The sequence below is a fragment of the Lipotes vexillifer genome, unplaced genomic scaffold (assembly GCF_000442215.2).
Source record: "Lipotes vexillifer unplaced genomic scaffold, Lipotes_vexillifer_v1.1 scaffold21, whole genome shotgun sequence".
NCBI classification, from domain to species: Eukaryota; Metazoa; Chordata; class Mammalia; order Artiodactyla; family Lipotidae; genus Lipotes; species Lipotes vexillifer.
Window position 1 is genome coordinate 1,781,230 of NW_006774065.1, and position 13,503 is coordinate 1,794,732.

At 37.9% G+C, this 13,503-nt stretch overlaps 1 protein-coding gene and 1 pseudogene across 2 annotated transcripts in view; both read left to right on the top strand.

Annotated features, from left to right (window-relative positions):
• SBNO1 (strawberry notch homolog 1) overlaps positions 1-13,503 on the top strand; it is a 52,950-nt gene that overhangs the window by 17,610 nt on the left and 21,837 nt on the right. For both annotated transcript variants that reach the window (XM_007448671.1, XM_007448670.1), the window contains 11 exons: positions 1,745-1,841; positions 3,073-3,233; positions 6,227-6,360; positions 6,549-6,639; positions 8,111-8,272; positions 9,531-9,666; positions 9,749-9,854; positions 9,990-10,143; positions 10,614-10,796; positions 11,349-11,446; positions 13,189-13,340. In XM_007448671.1, the coding sequence (XP_007448733.1) occupies positions 1,745-1,841; positions 3,073-3,233; positions 6,227-6,360; positions 6,549-6,639; positions 8,111-8,272; positions 9,531-9,666; positions 9,749-9,854; positions 9,990-10,143; positions 10,614-10,796; positions 11,349-11,446; positions 13,189-13,340 (1,474 nt within the window). The remainder of the gene's footprint in view (positions 1-1,744; positions 1,842-3,072; positions 3,234-6,226; positions 6,361-6,548; positions 6,640-8,110; positions 8,273-9,530; positions 9,667-9,748; positions 9,855-9,989; positions 10,144-10,613; positions 10,797-11,348; positions 11,447-13,188; positions 13,341-13,503) is intronic.
• LOC103073271 (ubiquitin-conjugating enzyme E2 variant 1 pseudogene) lies at positions 8,463-9,025 on the top strand (annotated as a pseudogene).

Genomic DNA, 13,503 nt, shown 5'->3' on the forward strand with positions numbered 1-13,503 from the left:
GAGAAAGGCGGGTCATTTAGCACAGTGCGCATTCCTATTTTACAGATGAGGAAAAGGTGCAAAGGGGGATGGGCAGGACTCAGAATGTAAGTAATTTGCCCAAGGCTGTACAGATAACAGCAGAAGTGGGGTCTGGGTCTGTTTCTTTGGCCAGCCCCATTTCATCTCTTATTTCTGAAGCTGGGTTTTATTTTGGCATACTTTCTGAGAACATTCAGGGTTTCTTTGGATTTTTTTCTAAGGACTCCATGGGTTGATGGCTAGATGTTTATCTCACATCTCCCTTTTCTTTCCCACATTTGTTGAGCATCTATGTGCCATCATGCTGCTCTAGACTGAATAAAAATAAATAAGTAAAATAAAAATAAAAGAGGAGCCTGACCTTACATTTTATTTATTTGTTTGTTTTTAAGATAAACTTGTTTTATTTATTTTATTTTTGGCTGCGTTGGGTCTTCGTTGCTGTGCGCGGGCTTTCTCTAGTTGCAGCGAGCGGGGGCTACTCTTCGTTGCGGTGCGCAGGCTTCTCACTGCGGTGGCTTCTCTTGTTGCAGAGCACGGGCTCTAGGCGTGCAGGCTTCAGTAGTTGTGGCACGTGGGCTCAGTAGTTGTGGCTCGCGGACTCTAGAGCGCAGGCTCAGTAGTTGTGGCGCATGGGCTTAGTTGCTCTGCGGCATGTGGGATCTTCCTGGACCAGGGCCCAAACCCGTGTCCCCTGCATTGGCAGGCGGATTCTTAACCACTGCGTCACTAGGGAAGCCCTGATGTTACATTTTAATGCCATGTGTCCTTGGCATTACCTGTAGTCCTGACTAGGTTTTCTCTTTGTCCCTCTCCTGCCTTCCTTGGTATACTGGGTCCCACAGCTTCTTCCCTACATTATTCCTTGGTCAAGCCCACATTAATAAAGAACTTCCCTTTATGGTTTACTGATAGTGAAAAGCAGCTTTTTCAGGCGCTTCTTATTCCCCTTTTCCTCCCTGCCTCTACCTCTTTAAGATTCTGTAGAGAAACACAAGGTAACCTGACTATATTGACCATTCACTCACTTTGCCTGGGGCAGTCTGGGTTTACTGATGTTTTCCTGGTGTAAGTTACTATTAACTCCTCATTTTATTCTCAGATGTGCTGACGTTTGGAGAGTAGGTGATATAGGATTCTGTATGATTGTTTTTGTGTCTGTGGAGACACAGATGTCTGAAGTAAATTCTCTGTCTTTTAGAAGAACCTTTAAACTCCAGAGTTTTCTAGGGTTTTGGTTTTAGGATCTAAGGGAAAGAAACAGACGAAGGTAACTGAGAAGAGGGTGGGATGTGAGACTTAAAGAGAGTTCCTGCCCGTGAGATTGTAGGATGTGCTGCTGGGGCTCATCCACCTTTTCTCTCCAGACCCCTTGTTCTTTCTATTCCTGGAACTGCAATGAAGATTGAGGACTGGAGGTTAGACTTCTGGCTATCAGGGAGGCTGGCAGGCAATATTGAAGGGGAAGGTAGTTTGAGAAGGTGGTGGAGCCCTGTGGTGACCCATTTGTGTGTTTGCGATGAGAGCAGGTCATGGATTATCTGTGCTTATCTTTGGAGGAGCAGGGAAACCATAGACTCTGACCCAGATATTAGGGAATATAGAAGTGGTATGTCCTGTTTCCAAGATTGAAGATAGTGGGTATTCCTACAGAAGAGTTTTTCTGTGTGTTGGCTGGGCCTCCAGTTTCTGGACTTAGTTGATTTTGCTCTCTCTGTTACAGAAGGTCCCTGTTGTGAAAGAGGAAGATGAACCAGAGGAAGAAGATGAAGAAGAAATGGGTCATGCGGAAACCTATGCAGAGTATATGCCAATAAAATGTATGTCTTTGGGATTTGTCAAAATAATGAGACTTCTGGGTTCCTTTTGAACTTAAAAAACTTTGCCACACACATTATTATGTGTTGAGATCTATCCATGTTGGGTACCTCAGGATTTGATAAGTGTGAGCTTTGTAGTAGGTTTTTTTTTTTTTTTTACGGTACGTGGGCCCCTCACTGCTGTGGCCTCTCCCGTTGCGGAGCACAGGCTCCGGACGCGCAGGCTCAGCGGCCATGGCTCACGGGCCCAGCCGCTCCGCGGCATGTGGGATCTTCTCGGACCAGGGCACGAACCCGTGCCCTGGCGGACTCTCAACCACTGCGCCACCAGGGAAGCCCTGTAGTATGTTTTAAACTATAATATGTTTTAAAATAGCTACATGAAAATTCTGTGAGTTTTTAAATTTTCCTATAAAAATGTAGGGCTTTGCTTTGGAATGAAGTCTTTTAAAACCAGGAGTGAAAAGGCTTTTTCCTTTCAAGTTAATTTTGCTCATATCAGCAGTGATTATAAAATCATAGTAAATTACAGAAATGTAAACACATATCTTAGCTTTATAGTTTATACAGCTTATCTAAAACAAATTATAAAAACATGGGAATCTTAAAAATAAAATCTGCTATTCAAATTCAGTGGTTTAAATTAACACCATTGCTTCCTTTTTTCCCGTAATGACCATGATTCATTTTTTTAGTGGCCACTGTATTAAGTTGAAAATTAGTAACTTTTAGTTTTTGTGTAAAATTTTTCACTTTTTCATTTTATGGGGGTAATAAGATGGAAAAACATCTATGGCTAGAATTTTTCTCTCCTATACTCTGGCTTAAGTGGTCACCAATAAGACCACTTAAACTAAAAATCTCTGTTTACCAACTGTGTATGGATTCCAAGGTCCCATACTTTCCTGGTTATTTAAAATGATGTCTTTAATCTAGGATTATGTTCTGTTACTACTGGAGAACCTGGTGGTATGAACTGCGATGATATTTTTCTAGATCTTTTTAATCAGCAAGTCTCTATTTAAACCATAGGTAGTTGGTAAATAGGTCATTTTAGTCAAATTTAAACAGTACTTTACCATCAGTCAGTGACTTTATATAGGATCCCAGGGTGTATAGTTACTTCTTATTATATTTTCTCTGTCTGGAGAAATATTACAATATCTTATAATACTGGGAAGTGTTATTACTTAGAATAATTAAAATGAAATATTTTTAAATTTTTATTTAGTAAAAATTGGCCTGCGTCATCCAGATGCTGTAGTTGAAACTAGTTCTTTATCCAGTGTTACTCCTCCTGATGTTTGGTACAAAACATCTATTTCTGAAGAAACCATTGATAATGGCTGGTTATCAGCATTACAGCTTGAGGCAATTACATATGCAGCCCAGGTAAGCTGTATAATTTATAACTACATACAGTTTTTATCTTTAATTTTAGTTCACAATGTATAGTTGTTTTAATTCAAAGTTAAGTTTTCCTTGCATGAAAATCTTGTGAATGTGATTTTTATAGAAGTTTTATGTGTTAGAAAGTTAAAGGGGTAGTGTGGATATGGGGAATGTGTTTCTAGTGCAAATGATAAATTGTCATAACCTTTTTGGAATTCACTGGGAACATGTATTAAAATTAAAAATACCTATATCCTTTTACCTAACAATTCCATGGGAGTCTGTTTCATAGAACTATTAGATAAGAACATATATATATATAAGGCTATTTGTTGCAGCCTTTTTTCCCCCCAGTGGCTAAAAGCTATAAAAGATGTAAAAGCTCACACCCTTGGGGAGTGATTGAATAACCTTTGGTATTACCATATGGGTGTTGTACCAGCTTTTATATTATGTCAATTGTCTTGAAAGGATTTCTGAAATACTCCATTTTTGTAAAATAAATAGGAAACCATCCCCCATATTTATGTTTTATAAAAAAGTTTGTATTTGGTTGTACAGTCCTTGAAAAATTATGGAAGAATACTCACCAATTTGTTAACTTTAATTACCTGCTACATACGAGGGTAGCAAGAAAAAAATACACAGACCTCGGAGATAGGGCAGGTTTGGTTCCAGACTACCACAGTAAAGCAAATGTTACAATAAAATGAGTCGCATGAAGTTTTTGGTTTCCCAGTGCATGCAAAACTTAGTGTTTACCCTATAATGTAGTCTGTTAAGTGTGCAATAGCATTATGTCCAGAAAAACAATGTACATACCTTAATTGAAAAATACTTTAATGCTAAAAAATGCTGACCATCATCTGAGGCAAGATGTGGGGAGGTCTCGCCTTGGTGTTGATGGCTGCTAAATGATCAGAGTGGTGGTTACTGAAGGCTGGAGGGGCTGTGGCAGTTTCTTAAAATAAGACAGCAGTGAAGTTTGCTGCATTGATTCACTCTTCCTTGCACTAATGATTTCACTGTAGCATGCAGTGCTGTTTGATGGCATTTTACCCACAGAACTTCTTTCAGAATTGGAGTCAGTCCTCTCAAACTCTGCCACTGCTTTATCAACTAAGTTTATGTAATCTAAATCCTTTGTTGTCATTTCAACAATCTTCACAGCATCTTCATTAGGAGTAGATTCCATCTCAAGAATCTACTTCCTCCACTGAAGTCTTGAACCCCTCCAAGTCATCCATGAGGGTTAACTCCTGTTAATGTTGATATTTTGACCTCTTCCCATGAATCATGAATGTTCTTAGTGGCATCTAGAAGGGTGATTCTTTTTCTGGAAGGTTTTCAGTTGATTTTGTCCAGATGCATCAGAGAAATCAACTATCTATGGCAGTTACAGCCTTACAAAATGTGTTTCTTAAAGAGTAAGATTTGAAAGCCGAAATTACTCTTAGCTCTATGGGCTGCAGAAAGGCTGTTTTACAAAGCAGGCATGAAAGTGACATTGATCTCGTTGTACATCTCCATTAGAGCTCTTGGGTGCATTGTCAATGAGCAGTATTACTTTGAAAGGAATCTTTCATTCTGAGCAGTAGGTCTCAACAGTGGGTTTCAAATATTCAGTAAATCATGTTGTAAACAGATGTGCTGCCTTGTTCCATTTGTAGAGCACAGGCAGCGTAGATTGAGCATAATTCTTAAGGGCCCTAGGATTTTTGGAATGGGAAATGAGCATTGGCTTCAACTTCAGGCCACCAGCTGCATTAACCCCTCATAAGTCAGCCTGTCCTCTGAAGCTTTAAAGCCAGACATTGACTTCTTCTCTCTAGTTATGAAAGTCCTAGATAGCATCTCCTTCCAGAAGAAGGCTGTTTCATCTACATTGAAAATCTGTTGTTTAATGTAGCCACATTTATCGATCATCTTAGCTAGATCTTCTGGATAACTTGGTGAAGCTTCTGCATCAGCACTTGCTGTTTCACCTTGCAATTATGTTACAGAGATGACTCCTTAAACCTCATGAACCAGCCTCTGTGACCTGCAGAATTTCTGCAGCTTCCTCACCTCTCTCAGCCTTCGTAGAATTAAAGAGTTAGGGCCTTGCTCTGGATTAGGCTTTGGCTTAAGGGAATATTATGGCTTGTTTGATCTTCTTTCGAGACCACTAAAAGTTTCTTCATGTCAGCAATAAGGCTGTTTTGCTTTCTTATTGTTTGTTCACTGAAGTAGCACTTCTAATTTCCTTTAAGAACTTTTTTTTTTCATTCACAGTTTGGCTGTTTGGAGCAAGAGGCCTGGTATTCAGCCTGTCTAGGCTTTCAACATGTCTTCCTTATGTTGTAATCATTTCTAGCTGTTGATTCAAAGTGAGAGACATGCAGCTCTTCCTTTCACTTGAATGCTTAAAGAAGCCATTGTAGAGTTATTAATTGGTCTAATTTCAATACTGTTGTGTCTCAGGGAACTGGGAGGCTGAAGGAGAGAGAGAGATGGGGGAAATGGCCAGTCGGTGGAGCAGTCACAATACACACAACACTTATTAATTAGGTTCACCATCTTATATGGGCGGGGTTTATGGCAACCCAAAACAATTAAAATAGTAACATCGAAGATCACTGACCACAGATCACAATAACAATATAATAATAATGAAAAAGTTTGAAATAGTATGAGAATTACCAAAAAGTGACTCAGAGACACGAAAGAGCCACTGCTGTTGGAAAAATGGCACCAATAAAATTCCCTGATGCAGGGTTGCCACAAACCTTCAATATGTAAAAAATGCAGTATCCCCTGAAGTGCAGTAACAGTGAAGCACAATAAAATTAGGTATGCCTGTATAGTTACGTAAAGAAAGTATCCACACTAAGCCAACTATATGCCATTTCTATAAAAACAGAGAATGTTAATATATGACTAAAACAAGGTATGAAAGACTGATTACCAAAATATCTAAAGGAATAGATAATTACCAGCGTTTTCTTTTTCAGCAACATGAAACATTCCTACCAAATGGAGATCGTGCTGGATTCTTGATAGGTGATGGTGCTGGTGTAGGAAAAGGAAGGACAATAGCAGGAATCATCTATGAAAATTATTTGTTGAGTAGAAAAAGGGCTTTGTGGTAAGTGCTAAAGACTGGCTGTGGAAGCTTTTGTTTGTGAATAATCCAGCACATGGGGATGGGTCTTTGTGAGTAGGTATATTTTTTTGAAGTGTCAAGGCCTGGGTTTATTTATTCCTGAATATTGCTAGAATGATGGGATTTGTATTGAATTTGTGTGTTTTTCTTGTCCCTTTTTTTTGTGGCAGGTTCAGTGTTTCAAATGATTTAAAGTATGATGCCGAAAGAGATTTGAGGGATATTGGAGCAAAAAACATTTTGGTACATTCATTAAATAAGGTATGAAAGTTTTCTATTCAGTTGGTCATTCAATAAATATTGACTTATCTGTGAGATGGGAATAATAATAGTTTCTACTTCATAGGGTTGTTAAGAGGATTAAATGAGTTATTTCACAGAAAGCATAGTGAGTGCTAGCCACTGTTGTTCGTTTTCGGATTACTAAGTGTTAAATAATATGCTAGGTAGGGTTATGTAGTGGCAAACAAAATAGGCATTGTCTGTTTTTATGGAGTTTATTCTCTTACTCTTCAGGGTTTTTCGTTTGTTTTTGTCTGTTTCTGAAGTTACTGTATATGGGTGAAACTCATATACCTATGAGTATAAGGGTGCAGTGTGATAAAGCTATATGGACAGGTAGTGTGCCCATCACATCATATAGAGAGAATTGTGATTTGGAGACTGGTTTAGATATTTGTACATTTAGTGGACTTGTATACCCGTACCTGTGTTCATGTTAAAACAGTTCTGTCAAATGGAAGAAAATGTGTTTCATTATCTAGAAAGCACAGTTCAATGTTCATTTAGCAAATCTTTATTGGCCTCCTACTATGCACCAATTCCTGGAGTCACATGGGTAGAATAGACAGACCTAGTTCCTGCAGGTGCTTCCTTGCTAGCCCTTTGAAAATAAGTAAATGTAAATCTACTTTCCATGTGAGTCCTAAGTTGCTTCAGTGTTGAGTCCTAAGTTGCTTTGGTGTTGTTGCCCTGCCCATCAGTGGCTTTTTTTGGGTGAGGGTTACTGTGTGGTTTGTTGGGTTAAGTACTGTGTCTTGAATGACTACTAGCAGTTCAAAACTAAAACATGTAAGGGGCATCTAGAAATATTTTTGATTTCTAAATCAGCATAATTGAGGAAGACCACAGTAACTATTAATCATAATTCTTATATATCCCTCAGATCTTAATTACAGTGCTTTGCATGTAGTAAATGCACAATAAATATTTGTAGAATGAATATTGTGACCTTTTCTTGGGGAGTTTGGTTTGTAATCTTTTTTTTTTGCGGTACACGGGCCTCTCACTGTTGTGGCTTCTCCCGTTGCGGAGCACAGGCTCCGGACGCGCAGGCTCAGCGGCCATGGCTCACGGGCCCAGCCACTCCGCGGCATGTGGGATCCTCCCGGACCGGGGCACGAGCCCGTATCCCCTGCATTGACAGGCGGACTCTCAACCACTGTGCCACCAGGGAAGCCCTGTAATCTTTTTTTGATTGATAGACTTTTTTGAGACTTTGATGAAAACTGGATCCTTGTACATTAAAGTTATACACACACGCACAGGCTCATGTGTGTGTGTATGTATGTGTACACATGTGTATGAGAAATTTTGTGTATGATCTTAAGAGGTCCTTTGACTTTCCTGAAGCCCATCATGGTACAACCAGTTTCCTGCTGTAGAAATCTGGGTGGGATAAATATTTTAGAGACAAAAGTGTATTTATTAAGTTCTTTCTTTTCTTTTTTAGTTTAAATATGGAAAAATTTCTTCCAAACATAATGGGAGTGTGAAGAAGGGTGTGATTTTTGCTACCTATTCTTCCCTCATTGGTGAAAGTCAGTCTGGTGGTAAATACAAAACGAGGTTAAAACAACTCCTACATTGGTGTGGTGATGACTTCGATGGAGTGGTATCCTTTGCAACAAGTTTTATAATTTTTAATGACACAAAATATAACACACAGGAATTCTGAGGTTAAATAAAAAGACTGCTGGGACGAGAGCTTTAATGATTACACAGAGTCCAAGGGAGTCAGAAAGTTGATTCTGTTTTGTAGCTGTCATATACGAGGCCAGTATTTAAGTTCCTGCTTTAGGAAAATGTTAATAGGTATGAGACATGCTGAATACTATATTCGCTTCTTAACTTAATGATTTCCAAACTTATTTGCTCATAGCATACCTTTTACTATACTGCATGAGGATCACCAGTTTTTGAAGTACTGATTAAGTTGGTTATCAGTTGTGCTTCTATTTAACAAAATTTGCTCAAATTATCTGTGTGGTGGACATTTTTAGCCATAGTGGATCCTTTCGTTCATTCTAATTAAGAATTAAATATCCAGTTAAGGAGTGACAGTGCCGCAAGGTGGCAGCCACCATGGGCTCGGACAGTTTATGAAAACTGAATATACAGCCTTAAGATAGAATGTGGACCTAAATACCCAGAAGCAACCCCCTTTGTAAGATTTGTAAGAAAAATTAATATGAATGGAGTTAATAGTTCTAATGGAGTGGTGGACCCAAGAGCCATATCAATGCTAGCAAAATGGGAGAATTCATATAGCTTCAGAGTTGTCCTGCAAGAGCTTCGGTGCCTAATGATGTCCAAACAAAATATGAAACTCCCTTAGCCGCCTGAAGGACAGTGTTACAGTAGTTAATCAAAAAGAAAAACCACAGGCCCTCCGTTACCCCCTCCATTCGAATCAAGCAGTCTTCATTTTCTGCAGTAGTACATTTTCTAGATGCCAAAAATAAATTAAATATCCAGTTAAGGTTAATGCCAAATTCAGTGAATGCCTCTGTGGCTGGGGGAAGGGGGCTATGGAGGTCAAGGAGAGGCACTTAGAGGGCTTCATTGATATTTGTGATCTTACAGAAAAAGAAAACCATCTGAAGCAAATATGGCAAAATGTTAAGGTTTGACAAAACCAGATGATAGGTATGTGGGTATTAGTTTAAAAAAAAAAAAAAAGTTAATGCTCAGGGGCTTGTTATCAACAGCATCCCTCCCCCTAATAATCTTGATTCTTTTTTTTACTCCAGCTACCATCCCAGAAATCTTGGATGTTTCCCAAGTCCTAAGTGAAATAAAAGTTAACTCTTCCTGAAAGATTGGAGACACTTGCTACTAATGTGACATGTTCCTTAATTTACTCCTTACAGATAGTGTTTGATGAATGTCATAAAGCAAAAAACTTATGTCCTGTTGGTTCTTCAAAGCCAACCAAGACAGGCTTAGCAGTTTTAGAACTTCAGAACAAATTGCCAAAAGCCAGAGTTGTTTATGCTAGTGCCACTGGTGAGTAGTTATATATTTAAAAGAGAGGAGATATATATGTTATTTTTTCAGCTATAATATATTTTATTTGGGGGTTTTTCAGGTGCTTCTGAACCACGAAACATGGCCTATATGAACCGTCTTGGAATATGGGGTGAGGGAACTCCATTTAGAGAATTCAGTGATTTTATTCAGGCAGTAGAACGGAGGTAATGCAATTTACAGTATACACTATTTGTTCTCAGTAGCAATCTAAAAGAGGTGTTATTGCTAAAATCTCTTCCATGTATGTTAAAGCTCTACTATATTTAATGTTAGTTACTGTGTGTTTTAATTTTATTCAGAGGTGTTGGTGCCATGGAAATAGTTGCTATGGATATGAAGCTTAGAGGAATGTACATTGCTCGACAGCTGAGCTTTACTGGAGTGACCTTCAAAATTGAGGAAGTTCTTCTTTCTCAGAGCTATGTTAAAATGTATAACAAAGCAGTCAAACTGGTGAGCATATTTTTATTAACTCTTAGTACTTTAAATGTACCTGATAATGTATCTGTTAGCCAGTTTTGTCCAGTCAGGAGTATATTTTGTCCAGTATACGCCTGTCAGCTCACAGGAGTATATTTCTGCTATAAAACAACAGATAAATCACTGGTTCCTTATTTTCCCAATTTTCCAAGTTTTCTGTTTGTTAAAGTAATTTATAAAAAATAGCCATTTATTTTGGTTGTATAGTTTTAAAAATCACAATGTGACTGTTTCCTAAAATGACTGCATTAGTTAATAAGAATTTTGGGACAGCTCTATGTGAGCGTCCTAAAAAACATTTGTTTAGAGATTCCCAAGTTACTGAAAATGCCTCGTTGAGTTAATGTTAAATGGTGTCTTGCACTTTATTTTGATTGAATTAGTAATTTTAAAATCACACTCAAAAGACTGAAATATCTAAAATGTTGATTGTGCACCTTCAGTGGGTCATTGCCAGAGAGCGATTTCAGCAAGCTGCAGATCTGATTGATGCTGAGCAACGAATGAAAAAATCCATGTGGGGTCAGTTCTGGTCTGCTCACCAGAGATTTTTCAAATACTTGTGCATAGCATCCAAAGTTAAGAGGGTTGTTCAACTAGCTCGAGAAGAAATCAAGAATGGAAAAGTAAGTTGGAGAATGCATTAACAGGTTCATCTTTGGTTATGTGTTTTAGTCTTTTGGGTGTTGAGGCTTTCTACTTAAAAAAGCCTTTTCTTTCTAAAGGGTACTTGTAAAAAGTATTAACATAGTAAGACTTTTAAAAATGCATTTTTAAGATAATAAAAGCAATACGTGTTTATAAAGAATTTGGATAGCTCAGAAAAGTGTAAACAAACATCACTATAATTTGGCTAACCATAGACCTAACAACTGATAACACATGGATATATATATTACATTAAGGATTTTTCCTTTTTGATAATTACATATTTAGTTAAAGCACAAAGAACTGGGGCAGGGGCTTCAGTAGTGTCCACTGTTGTAATACTGTTTCCTAGCTAAGTGTATTACATGTAGCATGTCTCATATATATGTAGAATAAATAAGTTGGTACACACGTACAGTAATGGGTAATTCTTGTTTGAAATCTTTTTTAAACTAAATATTTAAAATATGTCTTAAGAAACCATATAGATATTTTTATTTATAATTAATAATATTCTTTGTTGCCTTCAGTGTGTTGTAATTGGTCTGCAGTCTACGGGAGAAGCTAGAACATTAGAAGCCTTGGAAGAGGGTGGAGGAGAATTGAATGACTTCGTTTCAACTGCCAAGTAACGTTTATGGGTTTGAGTTTTTACTTAGATCAGTTTAAATATTGGCATTTCCCGGAGGCAAAATTTTTGCGTTTTAAAGTCTTTCTGATTTTAGTTTTCATGGTCCTGTGTGTGCATAACAACATGTCTATTGGAAAACAATAACATAGAAATGCTGAAATGTTAAGTATTTTGACAGTATCATGTCCAGTATTTGGACTAACTGAAGGGCTTGATTTTTGTTTGTTTTGTACATCTTGGAAATCTGACAGCTTGGTTTAAGATACTCAGTTTTGCTTTGGCTTTGTGTATTGGAAACTGCCATTATCCAGAGGAGCAATATAGTTTAGTTCGCTCCAGTTTAGTATGCTCTAATATAAACATTGCAAATAATCCTGAGATAGTCCAAAGAGATTTTAAAAATGTTTTTAGACACTGTTTTTCAGTTTGTTTGCCTAACAGACAGTTCTAACTCTGGTAGCAAAATTAACAAAATAACTTTTGCTGCCATGCTATCTTTTGCCTTAGGGGACACATTCAAGTGGCTCATTTTAAGATAGATATAACTTAAAACTACTTTTAAAAGCAAAACATGCACCTGCTAATCTGTATCTTTCCTGTGCTTGCCTGCCTAGTATTGCCTCTGAAATGATAGGCACTAGTCACAGGGAGCTATTAAGCAGTTGAAGTGGCTAGTCCAAATTGAGATGACCTTTAAGTATGAAATAGACACCAGATTTCAAAGACTTAAAGAAATGTAATGTAAAACATTTCATTGATTACATTTTAAAGTGATATGTTAAGTTAAATAAAATATTATTAAAGTTAGTTTCACAAGTTTTCTTTTACTTTTTAATGTAGCTACTTAGAAAGTGTAAAAATTGTGCTTGGCTTGCACTATATTTCATTTGGACAGTCTTGGCCTAGAATATTAAAATTCATTTGAGCTGGATTATCAGTATTTTGTAAGACTGAATAAAATGTACTTTTCATTTTTTACTTTTTAAAAATTTATTTTATTTCATTTTTATTTATTTTTAAGATTTTTTTCTCGTCTGTGTGTGTCTTCATTGCTGCACGGGGGCCACTCCTCGCTGCAGCGCACGGGCCTCACATTTTATAGCAGCCTCTCCCGCTGCAGAGCACAGGCTCCAGGCACGTGGGCTTCGGTAGTTGTGGCATGTGGGCTCAGTAGTTGTGGCTGGCTTGAGGGCTTTAGAGCACAGGCTCAGCAGTTGTGGTGCATGGGCTCCATTGCTCCGCAGTATGTGGGATCCTCCCGGACCAGGGCTCGAACCTGTGTCCCCTGCATTGGCAGGCGGATTCCCAACCACTGTGCCACCAGGGAAGCCCCAAACGTATTTTTTAGTAAGACATAGATTTTATTATTTGTAACTCTTGCATGTACCTGAAAATGGAAAATATATGTGAAATAAATTGGTTAAAGGATTGTTAAAGTCCTTTACATTCAGAATCCAACTCTTTTGAATCACTTTTTGACTCGAGTCACTGATGTGCAATTTTTCTTCATGGAGTCTTCCTCTGTGCAGCAGTTCTGAAAAAGAATCAGGAACCATTGGTGCTGAGTTCCTAAGCCAGCTTTACAATTATGTGGAGCTAACCTACTTTTGATATCCAATTTGGAAATGCTGCTAATAAAGTATACTTATTTTAAACAAATACATTCAGTAAGACTTTATATATAATAAACTATTTTGCATACTGAGCCACTAACTGTCACTTTTTCTCTCTTCGAACAGAGGAGTGTTGCAGTCACTCATTGAAAAACACTTCCCTGCTCCAGACAGGAAAAAACTTTATAGTTTGCTAGGAATCGATTTGACAGCTCCAAGTAACAACAGCTCACCAAGAGATAGTCCTTGTAAGGAAAATAAAATAAAGAAGCGGAAAGGTGGGCACTTTTCTTTAAATGGTGCTAGAAGTAGTATAAATTTGAGCATCTTGATGCAAAGCTGTAATTTGGGAATGTACTGCCTTCCTTGAATTGGCTCATGTAGTTTTTTTTTTTTTTTTTTTTAAGGAAGTGTCTTTCTTCCTCCCTCCCTCCCTCCCTC